This window comes from Sus scrofa, chromosome 13 (genome assembly GCF_000003025.6).
Source record: "Sus scrofa isolate TJ Tabasco breed Duroc chromosome 13, Sscrofa11.1, whole genome shotgun sequence".
Lineage (NCBI taxonomy): Eukaryota > Metazoa > Chordata > Mammalia > Artiodactyla > Suidae > Sus > Sus scrofa.
The window spans coordinates 28,753,477-28,776,233 of record NC_010455.5 but is presented as its reverse complement, the minus strand read 5'-3'; the positions used below and the strand labels follow the sequence as shown (position 1 = coordinate 28,776,233).

At 46.1% G+C, this 22,757-nt stretch overlaps 1 protein-coding gene across 1 annotated transcript in view; it reads right to left on the bottom strand.

The window, feature by feature from the left end:
- Nucleotides 1-22,757, bottom strand: part of LIMD1 (LIM domains containing 1) — an 81,393-nt gene that overhangs the window by 35,351 nt on the left and 23,285 nt on the right. Inside the window, exon 2 of the mRNA XM_021068638.1 lies at nucleotides 7,717-7,818. Within this exon, the coding sequence (XP_020924297.1) occupies nucleotides 7,717-7,818 (102 nt within the window). The remainder of the gene's footprint in view (nucleotides 1-7,716; nucleotides 7,819-22,757) is intronic.

Sequence of the window (22,757 nt, the reverse complement as noted above, 5' to 3'; positions counted from 1 at the left end):
GTTTCCACTGAGCCATGACAGGAACTCTGCTTCTACTTGTTTTACTTACCTGAAGGAAAGAAATGGCACTTTCTAGTGTTCTAGATACTTTCACGCCAATGAACTTCCCCCTTGGATCTAAATCAGAGGTTTCACTATAAAATCCCTGTACAATCTTTACCAGGCCTGGATGTTTGGATTTGGGAAGGTGACAGGGGCAATGGCATATATTCTATATTCTTAGTTATGTTGTTTTTTTCCCTGAAGGATGGTTGGTTGACCACCGTGCATCCCCTACTCAGGAATGTAAGCACTAGGGCACAACACTCAGAGTCACCTGTTTTGGCCGTGACCTGCACTTCCCAGCCCTGTCCCATGAGTGGACCTCATCTGGCCTTGGGTTGCCTTCCTCTGAGCTCAGGACTGTCCTGGGCATAATCCCCATTGGCCTTGGAACTATCCACTCCCCCCAACCCCCACCCCTAAGACCAGGGTACCTCAAGTCCATGGGCTTCTGGCAGGAGTATCTCTTATCTAGTCCACCATTTTCCAACTCATAATGGCTGAGAAATAAGAGAGGCCACAAACACGGCAAAATGGTTTCACCGAGACTCCAGGACAGAATTTATTTAGCCTTTACAAAATGAACAAAATCTTACTTTTTGGACCTAAAACAGCCTGAGGTGAGGACACAGAGCCTGACCTTCTCTCTCCCTCACAGTCTATTCTAGAAGGTGCCAAAGTAACTCCACTTGACCCCACAAGTCCAGCACACTTTGTCTTCCTTCTCGTTCTGCCTCTCTCAAGCCATAGACAGGCGCCAACTTCTCCTCAGACAGGCCACTTGACACACCGTGTCCAGACACATAACAAGTGGCCGGCAGCCAAGGCCACGCCTGCCCTCTCTACTGACCCCCTCCTGTCCCATGCTGTGCCAGCAGCTCCTGAGAGTGTCCAGTTGGGGGCATGGCCACCCTGGGTGGGCAGAGCCCGTGGGCGAGAGGGAGACCCACAATACACATCTCCATGACAACCAAACACACCCACTGCCACTGAGGAGCACATCAAGAAAGAACTTCAACAGACCACAAAAACGCCCACACACCTCACCCTGAATGCTTACCCCTGCGAACAAACACCAAGGAAACAATTCAGCAGAGGGAGAAAAACATGCAGGCACAAAGACATTCACTGGCTCGGCATGTAATAACCAACAAATCTGGGACCGCTATGGGCCATCAAACCATGGGACAGCTCAGTCAACGACTGTGTAACTGTTAAAATGATTATTATGAAGATTACAGAGACATGGGTGAATTTATGACGTGAATATTCAATCAAAAAGGATACAGCATGAGGAGTTCCCATCGTGGCTCAGTGGTTAACGAACCCAACTAGCATCCACGAGGGTGCGGGTTCGATCCCTGGCCTTGCTCAGTGGGTTAAGGATCCGGCATTGCCATGAGTTGTGGTGTAGGTCAAAGACGCGGCTCAGATCCCAAATTGTGGCTGTGGCGTAGGCCAGCAGCTACAGCTCTGATTCGACCCCTAGCCTGGGAACCTCCATATGCCATGGGTATGATCCTAAAAAGTAAAAAAAAAAAGATACAGCACTGTTAACACACTATGATCACAGCTCTAAAAAAACCTACAAATTTGGATAAAATCTAGAAGGAAAAGTGGGAAAGTATTAGTGAAAGTAACTGTTCTACGATGAAAACTAAACAGGTTTCTGTCTTTAAAATTTTCTTTGTGGCTGTTATGTTGTTCTCAGAACTGAAAATGAACTAAATATTGTTGCTCATTGCAGGTGGAACCAGAGAACTTGCACCATCTAGATTCTGAGGTTGTCTAGGCACGGGAGACCTTGGGAATCATCCCAGGACACAGGATGGGAGGCTTGGAAGGGGCTGCTGTCAGAGAGTCTCCAGGAGACGAGACAGTCTTATCAGTGATGAGGTGTGGGTTCTTGGCCACCCCTCAGAAGGGAGCTACAGGTAAGCACACTTGGCCATGCCCACAACTGGCTGCTCAGCATCCTACAACCTGCACTGCAATCACTGGCCCTTCTGCTTCAGCATTATCCCTTTTGGAGTATGGGCCAGGGATATAGGCACCGCTGGCATGTCTTTCTTCCCTCCTTCCTCCATTCCTCCCTCCCTTCCTTCCTTTTCTTTATTTTGTTTTTTAGGGCCACATCTGTGGCATATGGAAGTTCCCAGGCTAGGTGTCAAATCAGAGCTACAGCTACTGACCTACGCCATGGCCACAGCAATGCCAGATCTGAGCCATGCCTGTAACCTCTTGGCAACACCAGATCCTTAACCGACTGAGTGAGGCAATGGATCGAACTCACATCCTCATAGCTACTAGTTGGGTTCATTACTGCTGAGCTATAAAAGGAACTCCTGGAGTTCCCATCGTGGCTCAGTGGTTAACAATTCCAAGTAAGAACCATGAGGTTGCCCGTTTGCTCCCTGGCCTCGCTCAGTGGGCTAAGGATCCAGCGTTGCCGTGAGCTGTGGTGTAGGTCGCAGGCGCAGCTCAGATCTGGCATGGCTGTGGCTGTAGCATAGACCAGTAGCTACAGCTCCGATTGGACCCCTAGCCTGGGAACCTCCATACACCGCAGGTGCAGCCCTGGAAAGAAAAAAATTAAAATAAAAAAATAAATAAAAGGAACTCCACTGTGAGCTTGTCAACCTTGAGAAATTCTCTTCCCCCTTCTGGCCCCATTTTCTCTTCTACCATCAAAGCAGCAGCCTTCCTCCAGCTGTGCACGTCCACGTGCTCAGGCTCACAGAGACACAGTTGAGGACCCATGGAGCTAGGATGTGCAATACCCTGGGCTTGCCTCTGCTGAAAGCAGCTACAGGGCAGCAGTAAGTGAAATGAACAGAGGCAAATGATTTCTGGCATCCACAAGAAGCCACTCAGACACGTTCCTGGGTCTCCAACTGCTCCCTGTGAGTGGGGAGGAAGCCTACCCCACAGCAGGAATGTTACCACCCTCACTTTCTGATGGGGAACTCAGAGTTTCCTTCAGCAACTCTGTTCTAGTGCCTGGTTTGCTGGCACCAGAGTCACAGAGAGGGTGGTTCATGCTTATATGTGAGAAGGCAGGGCATGCCCAGTTCAGGAGAAAGATTCCTTCCAACTCAGGGAACAAGGAAGGCTTCCTGGAAGAGGAGGCATTGGAGCTCGGTCCTAAAGGCTGGACAGAATTTCAATGCATGAAGGGAGTGGGAAGAGGCAGTTCTAGTGAGCGGATGTGGAAGAGTGGAATTCAGTGTGCTTGTGATGAGCAAGTAGGAAGCAATAAGACAGAGACTAGACCACAAGGGCCTTAAATGCTGGAGCAAGCAGACATCCCGAAGCAGCTGTCTTCCTAAGTGTTCGTCCTAATTTGAAGATAAACTCAACCCATTAAAGAACTGACAGCTCATCAAGCAATCACAGGTGGAACCAACAGACTCACCCCAGGTTTCCCTCCCACAACAACTTTCTTAGTTCAAATGGCAATCACTTGAGGTAAAAAACAGCCTCTGCTCAATATTTATTTTCTTTTTTCCTGAAAGACAGAGCAAGTGCTGAGAAACACTTGCAGGAGCCAAATGTCAAAGATAATTTGTAAAAGAAGGCAAGATCACAACTCTTGCACAGATAAAACACAAACCTAGGTCCAAGATTTTATCTAACTCCACAGTTAATAAAGAACGAATAAGATGTTACAACTGGGAGCCTGCAAAGAACCATCCATATGCAGACCACCAGAAATGTCAAGGTAAATCTGCTTAAACGATGCAAAACTGGTCGCTCTCCACAAGCGAACAATCAATGGCATCCCAGCCAGACACAGTTTACATGGCTGTTGACAAGAGGCATGGGCCTTTGGGAGTTCCCATTGTAGCTCAGTGGTTAACCAATCTGACTAGGAACCATGAGGTGGCAGGTTCGATCCCTGGCCTTGTTCAGTGGGTTAAGGATCCGGTGTTGCCGTGAGCTGTGGTATAGGTCACAGATGTGGCTCACATCCTGCGTTGCTGTGGCTCTGGCATAGGCCAGCGGCTACAGCTTCGATTAGGCCCCTAGCCTGGGAACCTCCATATGCTGCATGAGCGGCCCAAGAAATGGCAAAAAAGACCAAAAAAAAAAAAAAAAAAAAAAAAGAGGCGCAGGCCTTGCCAACACAATTCTACACCTTACAGGGTGTAACATGGCTCAAGGGCAAGGAAAGGCCCAGAGACACAGGGAATCCGATAACCAGACAACTCCTGCAGTTCCACTGCAGACACTCAGGAAACTGTGATCCATTTCAAAGTCTTTCACAATTTTTCCTACAAAGGTAAGCACCGATCAAGGCATAAACTAAACTCTCAGGCCTGTGTTTCGTGGGAAACTGCAGGGAGGATGCAGCCTGAGGTTTGGAACCGGGCATTTGTCTCTGCCATCAAGGAGTGTCAGGACAGTGTCCACTTGGTGAACTTCAGACCAGGAATGAAGAGGCTCTGGAGGGCTGTGCCACAATCCAGCCAAGAAAGTCCCTCCCCTTCTCATATGCGGAAGCTTCTAAGAGGAGAAGCCTGGCACCAATCCCAGGTTCCCAGCCCTGGCCACACCTGGGAGTCACCCAAGGAGCTGAGAAACAATACATGTGCCCTACTCTAGAAATTCCACCCCTAGAGAAAGACTTACATGCTGAGAACTACAAAACATTGATAAAGGAAACTGAAGATGATTCAAAGAAATGGAATGATATCCCATGCTCCTGGATAGGAAGAATTAACATTGTTAAGATGGCTATACTAAGCCAAAGCAATCTACAGATTTAATGCAATCCCTATCAAATTATCATGACATTTTTCGCAGAACTAGAACAAATAAGCCAAAAATTTACATGGAACCATAAAAGACCCAGAATTCCCAAAGCAATCCTGAGGAAAAAGAATAAAGCTGGAGGCATAACCCTTCCAGATTTCAGACAGTACTACAAAGCTACAATAATCAAAACAGCATGGTATTGGCATAAATATAGTTGTATGGATCAAATGAACAGAATAGAGAGCCTAGATATAAACCCACACATGTCTGGTCAATTAATCTTCAACAAAGGAGACAAGAATGTACAATGTAGAGGAGTTCCTGTCGTGGCTCAGCAGTAACAACCCAACTAGTATCCATGAGGATGCAGGTTCGATCCCTGGCCTCACTCAGTGGGTTAAGGATCAGGCGTTGCCATGAGCTCTGGTGTAGGTCACAGACACAGCTCAGATCCCATATTGCTGTGGCTGTGGCACAGGCTGGCAGCTGTAGCTCTGATTCGACCCTTAGCCTGGGAACTTCCATATGCAGTGGGTGCAGCCCTAAAAAGACAAAAAAAAAAAAAAAAAAAAAAAGGGAATATACGATGTAGAAAGAGATAGTCTTTCAGTAAGTGTAATGGCAAAGTTGGACAGCTGCATGTAAATCAGTGAAGTTAGAAAACTCCCTTACACCGTACACAAAAATAAACTCAAAATGGCTTAAAGACTTAAATAGAAGACAAAACTCCTAGAAGAGAACACAGGCAAAACATTCTCTGACACATATTGTACCAATGTTTTCTTAGGTCAGTCCACCAGGGCAACAGAAATAAAAGCAAAATTAAATAAATGGGACCTAATCAAACCTATAAGCTTTTGTACAGCAAAGGAAACAATAATAATAATTTTAAAAAGACAAATAACAGACCAGGAAAAAATATTTACAAATGATGCAACAGACAAGGGCTTAATTTCCAAAATATACAAACAGCCCACATAATTCAATAACAAGAAAACCAACCCAATCAAAAAAATGGGCAGAAGACCTAAACAGACATTTCTCCAAAGAAGACATACGAATGGCCAGTAGGCACATAAAAAGATACTCAATATCACTAATTATGAGAGAAATATAAATCAAAACTACAATGAAGTACCACCTCACACTGGTCAGAATGGCCATCATTAAAAAGCCTATACATAAATGCTGGAGGCAGTGTGGGGAAAAGGGAACCCTTTTTTCCCACTGTTGCTGGGAATGTAACTGGTACGGCCATAATGGAAAACAGTATGGAGGTTCCACAAAAAATGAAAAATAAAGTTGCCATGTGATCCAGTAATCCCATTCCTGAGCATACATCCAGACAAAACTGTAATTCAGAAAGATACATGCACCCCAATGTTCACTGCAGTATTATTCACAATAGTCAAGACAGAGGAATAGATAAAGATGTGGTACATATATACAATGGAATACTACTCAGCCATACAAAGAACGAAATAATGTCATTTGCAGCAACATGGATGCAACTAGAGATTATCATACTAAGTACAGTAAATCAGAAAGAAAAAGACAAATACCATATGATTATCATTTATATATGGAATCTAAAATACAACACAATGACACAATGAACTTATCTATGAAACAGACTCAGACATAAAAAGGGAGTTGCCAAAGAAGAAAGAGGGTGGAGGAGGGATAAATTAGGAGTTTGGGATTAGCAGACGCAAACTACTATATAACTATACATAAAATAGATAAACAACTATGTGTACTGTTAGCACAGGGAACTACATTCTATATCCTCTGATAAACCATAATGGAAAGGAATATGAAAAAGAACATATATATTCTGTTACATATAGATAGATAGATATTCAGTTTTATATATATATATATATTTGAATCACTGTGCTATACATCAGAAACCAACACAATACTGTAAATCAACTATACTTCAATTTTACAAAAAGAAAGAAATTTCACCCCTCAAGCTTCTGATTCTGCTGGTCAGGGTGGGGCTGAGGCATCACTGGCTTTTAAAATCTCCCCACCCAGGGATTCTAGTGAACAGCCAGGCAAGAGGATAAGACTCCTACCTCCCAGATATTCTGTGCCTTTGTTATAACGTTTCCTTTTAACTGACAGCTGCTGGCCTGGGTAGGGAATTGGAGAACATCAGTGGGACATTTTTCGAAAAGGCTTCTCAAAATTAATCTTTGGTAGAGACCATGAAACAAGCACAGTTCATGACTCAGTCAGCCTTGGCCAAAAGCCTACAATGTTAGAATCTTCCCCTGTGGTTGCCATCAATTCAGTGTTTGCTAAATTAAGCACAGGCCTGGTCTCCTGATTTGCTGCTTTCGGCTTAACACCCGTAATGCAGTACATAGATGCCCACAGGTGTTTGCTTAGAGGCACCAGTATGCGTGTGATGGAACACACACAGGCGTTCATGCACACACTCACACTCAGCCTCCGAATGAAAGATCACATGGGGGTAAGTGATTGGTTCATCACCTTCTTGTTGGCTGGTGCCCACGGTGGGAGAGAGAACTGGCAATGGGGGAGACAACATGAATTCCGCTGCTTTCCTCCCCACTCTTCTGAGACTTCCGATATGTGCGACAGACCTGCTGTTATCAGGGGACTGCTCAGGATCGCCAGGGTGGCCCCAGGTCATTCCTGGTACTCTGTGATAAGTCAGCTTATCCTGCTGGGCTTTGTGCTGGTGATACAAAACGCTGTTCTAGAGGACGATGTCCAGCCTTCCTGTAAGACCATGGAGGGACGAGGGACAAGTGTCTCCAGGAAGGATGCTCATCTCTCTCCTTGCTTCCCTGGTCCCTGTGTTCCTCACCCTGCCTGCTAACACAGAGAGAGAGAGACAGAGACAGAGAGAGAGAGAGACACACAGACACAGACACTTACTGCAGGCTGCACAGGTGAAGCATGCATCATGGTAGAGGTTCCCCATGGCCTGGCAGGCCTGGCCAGCCCCAAACACCCCCTTGCTGCATTTCACACAGGCTCCTGCAAGAGAAAGAATACGGTAGTGAGTCAAGAGGGAAACGGTGTAAAGTGAGTCATAAAAAGCCAAGGGACAAAGTGAGATACCCACCCTTCCCCACAACCAGCCCATCACCAAATCCAGGAGATTACTCTTCTGGATGCCTTTCTCTGGCTCTTTCCCTCCCTCAGCCTTCCAACTCTGAGTCCTCTCAACTGCAGGAAGGCCCTCTCAAGTGCAGGCCCTCCCGCCTGGCATGCTACTGTTCAGAATACCTCTGCTTCTTCCACCTACTCTCTTGCCCCAAAGCTTCCAAAGGCTCCCACCGTTGATAAGACAAGGCCAAAATGCTGCACCAAGATTACAATGGGGCAAATTCAAAGGTCAGGCAATTTTAACTAAATTATTTCCTTTAATTCTCAATGGGGACTACCTCACTTTTTACAAAGAATGATCACAACTCAAGCCCCAGGTCCATCAGATTGCAAGGCTGGTGCCCCCATACCGGCCACTGGATCTCAACTCCTCGCCTTTTCTCGGGGGTCCTGCCTGTGCCTTTCGGCCACCCTCCCGTCCCTTCGAGTCCTTTGGCCCTCCTCTGGACCTCCTCCACTGGGGCTTCCCCTCACTCTCTGGCGCTGAAGGCAACAGGATGAGGCCAAAATTAAAAAGTCAAGTTCTGGAGTTCCCATTCCTGAAAGCACAGTGAGTTAAGAATCCAACTGTGGAGTTCCCGTCGTGGCGCAGTGCTTAACCAATCTGACTAGCAACCATGAGGTTGCGGGTTCGACCCCTGGCCTTGCTCAGTGGGTTAAGGATCTGGTGTTGCCGTGAGCTGTGGTGTAGGTTGCAGATGCGGCTCGGCTCTGGCATTGCTGTGGCCATGGCGTAGGCTGGCGGCTACAGCTCTGATTGGACCCCTAGACTGGGAACCTCCATATGCCATGGGAGCGGCCCTAGAAAAGGCAAAAAGACAAAAAAAAAAAAAAAAAAAAAGAATCCAACTGCAAGATGTTCCCCTTGTGGATCAGGGTTAAAGAACCCGACTGGTATTTGTAAGGATGGGGGTTCAATCCTTGGCCTCGCCCAGTGGATCAAGGATCCTGTGTTGCTGTGAGCTGTGGTATAGGTCACAGTTGTGGGTCAGATCTGGGGTTGCTGTGAGCTGTGGTATAGGCCAGCAGCTACAGCTTCAATTCGACCCCTAGCCTGGGAACCCCCACATACTGCAGGTGCGGCCCTAAAAAGACAAAAATGAGAGGAAAAAAAAGAATCCGACTGCAGTGGCTTGGGTTGCTGCAGAGGCACAGGTTCGATCCCCAGGCCAGCAAAGTGGGTTAAAGAATCCAGCATTGCCGCAGCTGTGGGTCAGATTCATTCCCTGGCCCAGGAACGTCCATATGCTGTGGGTGTGGCCATAAAATTTTAAAAAATAAAAAAAGTCAGGTTCTAACCAGAGCCTCCCACCCACTCACTTCCCTCAAAGTTTGAGTTAACCCAGCAATTTCTCTGAGCATCTGCTTGTTAATTAGAAAAAGGAGGTTAGTTCTATCTGCCCTGCATATTCCCAGGAGCAGCAGGAAAAGCTGCTTGTAAACCAAAGTTCTCAAGAGTTTATCTGCCTCACTTCCAAAGTGCCCATGGGAAGACCTGGTCTTGAACTGTAAGTCCGCGATTTACTAGCTATGTGATCAGGGCAGATTATTTCAGCTCCCCGATGTCCTGTTTTTTATCTGTAAAACGAAGACAATGGTAGCTCCTTACAGGGTTACTGTGAGAGAACACACGAGGAGCGCTTAGCAGAGGGCCCTTCTTTTGTAAAGACTCAATACACAGGCATATGAATCCTAAGGATGATAGTAATGTTTTCCTGCATTCAGCAAGAAGCTGCTTCAACCTAACATGAGCACACCAAGAAGCTCCAGGCTCCCAGGATCTCACCCTCTGAAAAAGCCAGAAGTCTCTCAGTCTAGACTAGCCCAGAATCTCTGCTGCAGGAGCCCAGGCTCTGGGTCAATCTATGTAAAAGGAAGCCTCGGAGTCTCCCTTCCAAAGAATTCCCCAATTATAGTCAGATGAAAAAAAGTCATAATTATGAAAATAACATAGGAAAACTTTTTAAAGGCTTGGGAAGGAAAGAGAGCAAAACTGTTAAATTATAGCTGATCTTTGCATCTTCTGTGTTTAAAACCTTAACAAGAGCAGGTGCTGCTTGATAGCAGAAAAAAGTCCAGTCTTAAAAAGTGTTTGGATATGTTTATAATATAACAAACTGAAAAATCAATTATTTATATATACTATTTACATATAATAGAAATATTATAAATATATATATATAATTGATTTTTTCAAAAAATTTTGTATATACAAAGAGGTCCCCCAGCATCCAGCTGGTAATTAGCTCACATCCTTGATCAGGGGCTCAAACAACCTTGTCTAACTCTGGTTCCAGTCTCTAAGGCTGCAAATTCCCAGCTATATTCTGCCTGCAGGTTAGAAAGCCTTGTGTTTCAGAGTTCTGATCATTTCAAGGGATAAACTGCATTGTCTTCAAAGAAAATCCAAGCTAACACATCTTTCAAGAAATGCGCCCCCCCACCCAGCCACATCAACCACATCAACCACACCAGGTTCACAGAGAACCCACTAAGCCCAGGGCCCTCACGTGGCTTCACCAACACTCCCTTAGGAAGCAGGTGAGGCTGTCTGTAGGAATAGTACTGTGTCAGCTGAGAAAACTGGCTCTTAGGGAAATTCATTTATGGAAACTCTGGGATCACAGGGGTGATTATTTGTACTTCTGTTTCAACACACTTTCAAACACGCAGAAAAGTGGAAAGAATCTTACAGGGCACAGCCATATACCCACCACCCCAATTCAATTCTACAATTGTCAGCATTTTGCTGCCCAGCCCTCAAGCAACCCAACAATCTATCTTACTTGTGGTGCATCTCACGGAAAGATGCAGACAGCAGTCCACTTCAGCCTGCCTATCATTAATGAGAGTTCATTATTTGCTTACGGTTACCTTTTCAAGATAAACTTCAAATGGTGAAATGCACAAATTATAAATCCATCATTTAATGAATTTTGACAAATGATCTGTGGTAATGTAAACCCAGATCAAGATAGAGAATATTTCTGACACCCCCAGCAAGTTCCCCAAGGCCCTTCCCTTCCATCATCTCTTACTGGCTATAAAATTACTTGTGTTTGTGTGTGTGTATGTGGTGTGTGTGTGTGTGTGTGTATGCACACACATGCAGGATGAGGCTACTGGATAGCTCGTATCTCTATACTTGGCAAGAAGTACTACGAAATTGAAAACACCTAGGAATTCAGAGGCATCAGCATTTCCTTGTGTTGGATTACTTCATATACAACTCAGGCTGCTTTTAAATCAAGAATTATATCCAGGGAGTTCCCGTTGTAGCTCAGTGGTTAACAAATCCAACTAGGAACCATGAGGTTGCGGGTTCGATCTCTGGCCTTGCTCAGTGGGTTGAGGATCCGGCATTGCCGTGAGCTGTGGCTTAGGTCGCAGATGCGGCTCGGATCTGGTGTTGCTATGGCTCTGGTGTAGGCTGGCGGCTACAGCTCCGATTCAACCCCTAGCCTGGGAACCTCCATATGCCGTGGGAGCGGCCCAAGAAGTGGCAAAAAGACCAAAAAAAAAAAAAAAAAAGAATTATATCCAGGAATTCCCGATGTGGCTCAGGGGAAACAAATCTGACTAGCATCCATGAGGACACAGGTTTGATCCCCGGCCTCACTCAGTGGGTTAAGGATGCGGCATTGCTGTGAGCTGCTGTGTCCTCGCAAGCGTCTTTTACAGAGGTCCAGCGTCTTATCCATCTCTGAACACCAGCAGCCCCTAACAAAGGGCACTCATGAGCCCTCAACAAACACACATAAAAACAGAGAAATGGATGACATGGGCCTCTGCTGAGCACTGGGCGATGGCATAATTCAAACCTGGGGATGGGGAAGAATTTTCTCTTGAAAAATGACAACTATCAGATGATGACATGGTATTAATTATACTCTTTGGTGATTCTGGGGTTGATTTTCAGACTGCCCATCCCAAGTGCCCTGATTGACTGAACTCTAAACCTTTACCAAGGGCAGCAAAGCCTGGTTTGTCCAGCAGTGACCAAAGCACACTCAAAGCAGCCTGGATGGAACATCAAAGCAACGTGAATATAATTCTGCTCACAGGAAGTTCCCATTGTGGCTCAGCGTGAACCAGCCTAACTAGTATCCATGAGGATGCAGGTTTGATCCCCGGCCTCGCTCAGTGGGTTAAGGATCCAGCGTTGCTGTGAGCTGTGGTGTAGGTCGCAGACGTGGCTTGAATCCCACGTTGCTGTAGCTGTGGCATAGGCTAGGAGCTGCAGCTCCAATTTGATCCCTAGCCTGGGAACCTCCATATGCCATGGATGCAGCCCTAAAATCAATAATAATAATAATTCTGCTCACAATATGGACCCAAACCACCCCAAATGCAACATCACTTCCTCCCTCTCCATCACTGTGGTCTCTTTGCTTAAGCCCTGTAGAAATGTCAGCCATCAAGCACAGAGGAGCAGTGAGACTCGGAGGCGTGGTCAGCCCTTCCACCTGCTGATCCATGCAGTGCCCTCGGGAGGAGGACCCCCTTGAGGACAGCTCGTCAGAGAGGAAAGGCGGAACACATCTCCTGAGTCAGCGGGATGCTGTTGACTCGTGATGACATGAACTCTTCTGGTCTGGGTTTGGGGAATAAAATGAGACCTTCTCTCACTCTTGCTTGCCAAGTGAGTGGCAGGATGGGCAGCATCTTCCAGTGGACAGTGACCACTGGCTGGGCCTCCCTGGGTTTCCTTCTGTCTTATCTCTCCCCATCAGGCCTTCCGCCACTCTGGCAGCCAGTGGAGCGACACTCTCTCTGGCTTCCTCTTTATCCGAGGGCTGTGACCCACTGGCTTCAGCCTGCCCCTCACTCTCTCCCATTTCTTGGGGCTGCTGACATCCTTTCTCACCCCTCCGAGCATCCAGCACAGATCCAAAGCAAGGAAGGAAGCCACTTGTGCTCTAAACCATCAGTCAGGGATGAGGGAGCTCCCATAAGAAGCCAAGTTAGTAGGAAAACACCGCATCCTTGTGGCTTGTGGTAAATGGATAGAAAGGGGCTTCAAGGGCAAGAAATAGATCTAGTCTTCCTTTGGCAGTAAAAAAAAAATAAATTTCATATTCTAGGAAATAACGCACCTACCATACCCTGAGCTGACAGTATTATCCAGTGGAGCCACCTCCAGACCCCTTCTCAAACCCAAGTTCTAGAAAGGGGCTATAAACTTGCAAAGGTCACAGTGCCAGGAAGTTTAAGAGGTGGATCTGAGCCCAAGTTCTAAGTCAAAGGTCCCCTTCTTCCCCTACAGTTGGCAGCTGTGGGGCTATTCCTGCCCCCAAAAGAGAAGGGGCTCCTTTCTCACCCACCCAACATACAACTGTTCAGGGATGCAGACCCAAGACCAGGACCCAGATGTCCTGCTGATCATCCGGCCCACCTCCCATCCTGTCCTCTCCCAAGCACACCTCCCAGATAGAGGTTTCTGTCTGAACCTCTATCATCCCACAGCCTCTCCCGGCCAGATCCTCTACTCCACCTGCCCTTCTGCCAGGGACACTGCAGCTGAAGGGTTCACCCCACTGGTGCTTCTCCACCTCTCACTCAGAGCCAGGTCTCTGCAGATGCCAGCAGTAGGATGGTGAGCAGGGTGACTGCACTCTGGCCCTGCCCTCCTGGAAGGGTCACCCAAGGAGCCAGGAGACCAGACTCTGCCACTGCTGATAGGTGAGCTGGCCAATCTCACCCAAGTCTTATGCTGTACATCCACTAAGTGGCCGGTGCTGAGCAGAGGCTCGGGCTTGTGAAATTATAAGACACACATACACTGCTGGTCTCTGCCCGCAGTTCCTGACACAGAGCTCCTAAATCCCTTGGAAGGTTCTGGGTGAGATGAGCAGGACAGTCACCAGAAAGACCAGACCATGATTATAAGTTTGGAACTTTCAGCCTCACCCTCATCCTCTGGGGAGGGGACGGGGGCTAGAAAATGAGTTAAGCATTGATCATGTCTACAGGATGAAGCCTCCATAAAAAACCTCAAGGTACAGGGTTCGGAGAGCTTCCAGGTTGGTGAACATATTCACGTACCAGAAGGGTAACACAACCCACCTCCGTGGGGTAGAAGCTCCCGGCTCAGGACCCTTTTGGATCTCATTCTATTATCTCATCATCTAGCTGCTCAAATGTATCTTTACCACAGCCTACATCATAAACTGATAAACGTGTTCCCCTGAGTTCTGAGAGCCATTAAAGCAAATCATCAAACCCAAGGAGGGGGCTGGTGGGACTCTGATTTACAGAGGGTCAATGAGAAGCACAGGTGACAAAGTGGGAGGGTGCTGTCTTACAGGAGTGAGCCCTTAACCTGTGGGGTCTGTGCTAACTCCAATTAGGGTCAGACAGAACTGGATTGTAGGACACCCTGGCTGGTGTCGGAGAATTGGTCTGTGTGGGGAAAACCATACATCTGGTGTCAGAAGTGTGAGCACTAGTACAGAGAAGAAACAAAAGTGAGTTTTTCTGAGACAGGGCTCAACCACAAGAAAAGACTCCTAGACACTCTACGCTTTCACTTGGCCTCTTCCCTAGAGGATTTTAAAGGAAATCCTTATTTTTCCAACAGAGGAAAGTGAGAAAATGTCATGATATATTACTATAAAAACCAAGAGGAAGTTAGGGGAAAAAGGGTTAAACTTTTTGGAGAAGGGAAGAAGGGATATCCATCTATTTCCCTGCAGTTATTTGGACTTTCTGCCTTTTAGTCAAGTCTTCAAACTCTAGCCAGAGGGATCTTTTTTTAAATAGCGTTAATCATGCATAAGAGACACAATAAACCTGCATATATTTAAAGGGTACAACTCGCTAAGTTTGACTTTGAATAAACCCATGAAATCATCATCACAATCAGGACAGGTGAACACACTCACCATCCCCAAAGATTCCACATGGCCTCATGCCTTTTCTAAGGCCTCCCCCCCTTTCTTCCCCTCCCTGGGCAACACTGCTCTGCTTTCTGTCCACAGAGATCAGTTGTACACTAAAGGTTATATAAATGGATGCTAGAGTTTGTACTTTTTTTTCTCTGCTTTCTTTCATTCAGCCTCATAATTTTGAGACTTACCCAGTTGCTGTATGTACCGAGTTTGTTTCTTTTTGCTGCTAAGTAGCATTCCATCGTGTCACAAGACCACCATTCGTTTATCCACTCACCTGGGGACAGACATCTGAGCTGTTTCCAGTTTGGGGCTGTTTACAAACCAAACTGCTCATGTAAAGACCTGGAAGTGGAATGGCTTATCTTATGGTGAGTATATGTTTAACTTTTTAAGAAGCCATCAAACTGCTTCCCAAAAATCTATCATCTTATATTCCTACAAGCAGTTTATTGGAATTCCACTTTCTCCACATCCTTGCCAGTACTTGGAATGGCAGTCATTTTGATTTTGCCCATTCAAAATCAAAATAGATTGGTAGTAGTATCTCACTGTAGCTTTAATTTGCATTTTTCCAGTGACTAATGAAGCTGCACCAGAGCATGCTTTTTTTTTTTTTTGGCTACACCCATGGCATGTGGAAGTTCCCAGGCCAGTGACTGAACCCGAACCACTGTTGCAACCTCCATGACGGCTGTGGCACTGCTGGACCCTTAACCCATTGTGCCACAGGGGAACTTCCAAGGGTATCTTTTCATGTGCTTATTTGTCGCCCTGTATCTCCTTTGGTGAGGCGCCTGTTCAAATCTTTTGCCCATTTTTTTCTTTTTGTTGCATTATGAGAATTTCTTACCTATGTGGGAGACAAACCTTTTAATAGACATATGGTCTGTAAAGATTTTGCTACAGTCCTGTAAATTCCAGCTGCCTTAGCCTCCCCAGACCCTCAGCTGTATTTCAACTCAAGGACGCCCCAGGCTCTGCCTCCCTTCTCCTCCCAGGCAGTAAGCCGGGGCAATCAGAAGTCTCGCTTCGTTTGCTTCCCACCATTCAAGGATCACCGTCCTTCCTTGCCTGATGTCCAGTGTCTTGAAAACCAGATATATATACAAATTCAAGCTGGCTTAACTCCCTTAGTGCACAACAGTGGTTTCCAAATGGCTTAGAGGGGGAGAAACTTTTCTCAAAAAAGTATCAGTGGGGGGGAGTTCCTGTCGTGGCTCAGTGGTTAACGAATCCGACTAGGAACCATGAGGTTGTGGGTTCAATCCCTAGCCTTGCTTAGTGGGTTGAGGATCCGGCGTTGCCGTGAGTTGTGGTGTAGGTTGCAGATGCGGCTCGGATCCCGCGTCTCTGTGAGTCTGGCGTAGGCCAGTGGCTACAGCTCTGATTGGACCCCTAGCCTGGGAACCTCCATATGCCGCGAGAGCAGCCCAAGAAATGGCAAAAAAAAAAAAAAAAAAAAGAAAGAAAAAAAAAGTATCAGTGGAACCTCAAACTTATAACAGACATAAGGGGAACGACAAGGGTTGAGATAGGACAGAACCCTCTCAGCCTCCTGGGGTGTCCCGGCCCCTGCAGCAGTTTCCAAGAAGATTATTTGAGACTCAGCAAGACAATATAATGGATTGAAGGCAGACAGCATCCAGCCAGCCTGGCCCAGGCAGCGTTCCACATGAAATACGAGATCCGGATTTGGCATTAAATGAGCTACACACCCAAAGCCAAAAAAGAAATTGGGTTTAGGGCCATGGCATCCTCCCCAGTGGCTTGCAAAGGCAGGATTTACAAACAAGGAGGCCAGCAAAGCAACCTCAGTGTGAGGCTTTGGCTACAGCAGAGTCTCTCCTCTCTTTCCTGCAGGCAGCCAGGTAGCCGGGCTGAGGACCCTACAGGGCTCCTTTAACTAAACCACAGCCAGCCTGGGAGATGACCAAGTTGGCATCTCCTGTTGTTAGGATAAGGTCTGAAACAAAAATTCTATCAGGCCAGCCCTTGGGAGTGGCCCTGCACCCCCAGCTCACACCTGGCCTCATCCAGGTGACCCCTCCTCTCCCAGGGAGAAAGGGAGGCCTCTTGGAACTGCGGGCATCCTCTTCTGCTCTGACCAGATGCTGCACGTGACACAGCATCACATAGCCAGGGACCCTGCACTGCACTGAAAGGTGGCTGTGGCCAGGGGCAGGGCTTGCAGTCAGGTTTGAGGGCAGCTGAGAGGGCAGATAGGAATGAATTATTCTGCATACAAGTTGAGCAAGGATTTTTCTCAGCAGAAGTTTGCAGCCTATGGACCGACATGGCTCTGGGCAGCTCTGGGAGTTCAGAGGTTCTGGAAGAGGGGCCAAGCATTTGGGGCAAAGCTGGACCAATGGCCCCAGGCCACAGCAACAGACTTCCTCCTGACCATGATATAAGCTCATAGAAAAACCCTGGAGGCGGTGGGTATGGGGCGCCTACCTCCTGGTCAAATGGCCACTTGACTCAGGTCAAGGTGATGCCCACCGCTACCTCCAGGGACTCGGCTTCCAGTTTAAAGGAGGGGTCCCTGTGCCTCCACTGACTCTGAGATGCAGCCAAGGTTGAGAACCATGGATGTAGACAACGCAACAAACCGTGTTCTCCCTGCACCTGGGCCTCCCTTGCTTGCCCTCTTTCCCATGTACTCTGTAGTTCCTAGGTCCAGGGGTGAAAGTCTCACCAAGCCACAAAGGAAGTATTTAAGGCCACTCTGGATGACAGGGTCATTGCACCAGGCTACTTTTTTCACTCTGACAGCTTCTCAAAACCAACGATGGCTTCACTTCATTGCAGTGGGAAAGGAAGTCTTTCTCTCAGTTTCCTAATCACCAGAAGCTTGAGTTGGCCTTGCCTGACTGCCCAGGTGTACCTCTGTCCCACAGCACCCCATTCTCTAGCCTGATTCATTCCTTGCCCTCCACTCTCCAAAGAGTTCATGGTATCCCCGAGCCAGCCTGCATCCCCACTGCCTCCCCATAACTGCTAGAGCACCCTGCACTGCGGCTTCTGGGCTCTGGCACCTGCGCCCACACCCTCCCTTCCAGTGCCTCCACACAAAGCCCAGTTCTTTCTCTCAACTCTAATCTGAAATAAGAATGGCCAGTCAGCATAGGAAAAGCTGTCCCACCCTGCCAGGAGCTAAATGCAAAGACAGATGCTAGTCCTCACTGTCCCACCAGCAAAGACGAGGGACAATGATAATAACAATTATTACGGTGTCACGGTAAGTGCAGAGAAAACAGCATTCTCCTGGACAGTGAGTATGGGACAACCTTTCTGGAGGGCAATGTGGCACCCAGGCATCAAAAGCCTTAAAAAACCTTCGCAAGTTTTGATCCAATATTTATTTTTCTTTTTTTGGCCACTCCCTGACCTAGCATATGGAAATTCCCTGGTTAGGGACTGATTTCAAGCTGGAGCTGCAACCTATGATAGCTACAGCAATGCTGGATCCTAAACCCACTATGCCAGGCTGGGGATCAAACTGGAGCCTCTACAGAGACAAGCCGGATCATTAACCGTACAGCAGGAACTCCTAGTCCAATGATTTAATAGAACTTGTCCCAAGGAAAAAAATCAAACCCGCTGCCCAAAATGGATATGCACAGAGACAGTAAGTAGATTAAGTGGTTCCCTGGGATTGGAGGAGAGGGAGCAGGGACCAGGTGCTACTGGGAGTGGGCTTTCTTTTTGGGGGTGATGAAGACGTTCTAAATTAAGTAGTGGTGATGGTTGGACAACTCGGTGACTATACAAAAAGCTGCTGCATTGTACACTATCAAAGGATGGATTTATGGCATGTGAATTATATACCAGTAAAGCGGCTATAAGAAAAAAAAAGTAGTCAACAAACTATGATTAAAACACTTAAGCATGGATATTGGGAAACAATATAAATACCCAAATAAAGAGTAAAGCTAAATAAATACTACGCATTTTAAAAAAATCATATGCTACAGCAGCACCATCGAATAGAACTTTTTCTGCAATCATGGAAATGTTGTATTCTGCACGGTCCAACATGACAGCTCAAGGGGTCCTTGAGCACTAGGCATGAGGCTAGTACACCTAAGTAACTGAATTCTTCAACTTTAAAGTTAAATCGTCCCATGTATTGGACAAGACAGCTCTGGAGTATTCTTTTGGGTTAGGGACATAAATTGGTCTTAATACGATGTTAAATGAAAAAAGGGGAGGGCACCACCAGGCATACAGACCACACTGTTCTCTAATTTTTTTTTTTTTTTTGCTTTTTTGACATATATTTATATGGAAAGATGTGACCACAAGGATGAACACTAACTACTGTCCATGGTTATTGCTAAGAAGCAGGGGTTATGGAGGATTTTTATTTTACTCTTTAACCTCTACTGATTTTTTTCATATATTCTAAAATGAAGATATATTATCTTCATATTCAAAAATAAGTTTTTAGAGTTGCACTATATTAAAAACTTTGTTTTTTTTTGTCTTTTTGCCTTTTCTAGGGCCGCTGCCGTGGCTCAGTGGTTAATGAATCCGACTAGGAACCAAGAGGTTGTGGGTTCGATCCCTGGCCTTGCTCAGTGGGTTGAGGATCCGGCGTTGCCGTGAGCTGTGGCGTAGGTCGCAGACGTGGCTCGGATCCTGAGTTGCTGTGGCTGTGGTGTAGGCCGGTGGCTAGAGCTCCGATTAAACCTCTAGCCTGGGAACCTCCATGTGCCATAGGAGTGGCCCTGGAAAAGGCAAAAAGACAAAAAAAAAAAAAAAAAAAAAAAGGTTTTTAATATAGTGCAACTCTACCACCTCACACCCCTGCTCAAAAATCCCCTCTGTCTCTGATACCTTCAGGAAAAGTGTTCCTTGGAGCATCCTGCAGCCCCCAAGCTAGCCCCTCCTCAGGCACAGAGTTGCTACCCTCCCCTCCCCCAACCTCATTCACTTTTTAGGTTCTTCTCATGTGAGCTCATACTCAGAAATAAGTTGTAAACGTTAACACAAAGACTTTCTACACACCCTTCATCCAGATTTCCCAAATGTTAACTCCTATATGACCACAGAACAATTACCGAAAATCAGGAAATTCACACTGATATAGTTATACACACACAGACACACTCATCTATGGAGCTTATTCAAAGTTCACCAATTGACCTCCTAAGGCTCTTTTTTTGGACCAGAAACCAGGGCCAGAACTAAACCCACTTCATTTGGTTGGTTGTCTTGTTCCCTTGGGGAAGAGCTCCTTAGTCTGTCTTTGTCTTTCATGATCTGGACCCTTTCTCTTTTGGCTCTGCCTGAGGCATGCAGAAGTTCCTGGGAACTGAACCCAAGTCATAGCAACGACCAGAGCCATGGCCGTGACAATGGATACTTAACCTGCTGCACCACAAAGGAACTCCTGACCTTGACACTTTTGAAGAGTAGTGGTCAATTATTTTGCACACTGTCTCGCACTTTGGTTTCGTATAGTGTCTTCTCATGATGAAGCTGAGGTTATGCATATTTGGCAGGGATGCCCCAGAAGTAATGATGTGCCCTTTTCTGCACATGATATCAGGATATACATGATTCAATATGACTTTTTTTTTTTTTTTTTTTTGTCTTTTTAGGGTGGCACCCGTGACATACGTAGGTTCCCAGGTCGGGGGTCGAATCAGAGCTGTAAACCACCGGCCTACACCAGAGCCACAACAACCCAGGATCCAAGCCATGTCTGTGACCCACACCATAGCTCACAGCAATGTCAGATCCTTAACTCACTGAACAAGACCAGGGAGGGACTGAACCCTTGTCCTCATGGATACTAGTTGGGTGTGTTACCACTGAGCCACAATAGGAATTCCTTTCCTGATTCAATATGTCTTAACTACTGGTGAGATTAACGTTGATCTCTCTCTCCCCCTTTTTTTTTTTTTTTTTTTTGGCTGTGCAGAAGTTACTGGACCAGGGCTTGAACCCTTACCACAGCACTGTTCCGAGCCACAATAGTGACAATGCTGAGTCCTTTACTGCTAGGCCCTGATCTCTTCTGAAGGCAGAGACTACCAGGTTTCCCCACTGCAAAGTTACACATTCTCTTTGCAATTTATTTAATAAGACATTTATGAGGAAATATTTGAGGTTAAGTAAATATCCTTCTCATCACGCATTTTTGCCCACCCTTTAGCATTCATTGATGATTCTTGGCTGAAACAATCATTACAATGGACTTTCCAAATGATGACCTTTCTATCCTCATCATTCTTTCTACATTTATTTCACAGATAGAATCTTCTGTTCAAGAGGTTTTCCCCCCTTCTCCCCGTTTATGTGTTTATTTCAGCAAGGACTCATGGGCATTTATTTGATTCTCTGGATTATAATCCATTGATATCATTATTTGTTTTGCTGCTCAAACTGTCACAGATTTGAAGCCAGTTTCTCAAGTTAACTTTAAAATCACTCTTTGGGAGTTCTTGTCATGGCACAGCAGAAAAGAATCTGACTAGTAACCATGAGGTTGCAGGTTCCATCCCTGGCCTCCCTCAGTGGGTTAAGGATTCAGCGTTGCCGTGAGCTCTGTGGTATAGGTTGCAGATGTGGCTCGGATCCTGTCTTGCTGTGGCTGTGGTGTAGACCGGCAGCTATAGCTCTGATTTGACTCCTAGCCCGTATGCCGTAAATAAAATAAAATAAAATAAAATAAAATAAAATAAAAATAAAATAAAATCACTCTTCGCTGTGAGAAGGCTCAAAATTGTGCATGTTTCCCAGGATCTTTGCAAAAACAAACTACGAGAACAAACGTCAACTTCCAGCAAAATCCATTTTGAAGGTTGAATGGTTCAGCATTTACTTCACTGCTTGCTCCCTTTCCTGAAAAATTACTCTGCATAACCCTCTCTTGACATTGGTTCAGTTTCCCTCCAGCACCTTAGAATCCTCCAGCCAACGTCCTGTCCCCAGTCTGCTTTTCTTTGGATTATTTTCTTCCCCTGGGCCTCAGAGTCCTCTGTTTTCTCAAATGAGGCTCAACTGCATTTCTCACCCTCTTTAGTACTCAGCTCAAACTAGGGTGGTCAGATAAAATACTGGTTGCCCAGTTAACTGCGAATTTTAGATAAACAGTGAGTAAATTTTTAGTGTAAGTACATTACTTGCAAATCTGAAATGCAGGCAAATGAATAACTGTGCAGTACAAGTATGCCCCAAACACTGCATGGTACACACTGACACACTAAAAAAATTACTCATTGTTTATCTGAAATTCACATTCAACTGGGTATCCTGTACTTTTATTTGTTAAATGGGACAACCTAAGTTCAAGCATAAAGAAGAGGAGGCATTTACTGTCCACAAAACTGGTGACCAATTTAGGCAAGAAGGTAAGCAGCTAAATGACTTTACAGAGTTCATTATTCTTTATTTATACATTTACTTCTTTTGTGGCTGAACCCTTGGCATGTAGAAGTTCTCCGGCAGGGGATCAATCCCACACCATAGCAATGACAACACAGGATCTTTAATCCACTGAGCCACCAGGGAACTCTACTATCCTTTTCTAAAAATATTTTTACTGAAATATAACATGCCAAAGAAAACCCCACAAAGCGTTAAGACTTAATGATTTTTCACAAAATAAGCACTTCTGTGTAAACACCAAGCAGATCAGGAAATGGAGCACTGCCAAGCCCAGAATCAGGGTTCACTTCTGCCCCGCCTGAGGATGGCCCAACCCCTCTCCTGTGGTGGATCTGGAAAGAGTGGGTTTGTGCATAAACAATGGGCTCAAATCCCACTCGGGCACAAGTGTAGTTTCCTCATCCGCCAAATGAGTTTTAATAATATAGACATTTCATGGGGTAACTTTGAGGATTAACTGAGATCATGCAAGTGCCTGAAACTGCTCCCGGCACATGGCAGATACCCAATAAAAAT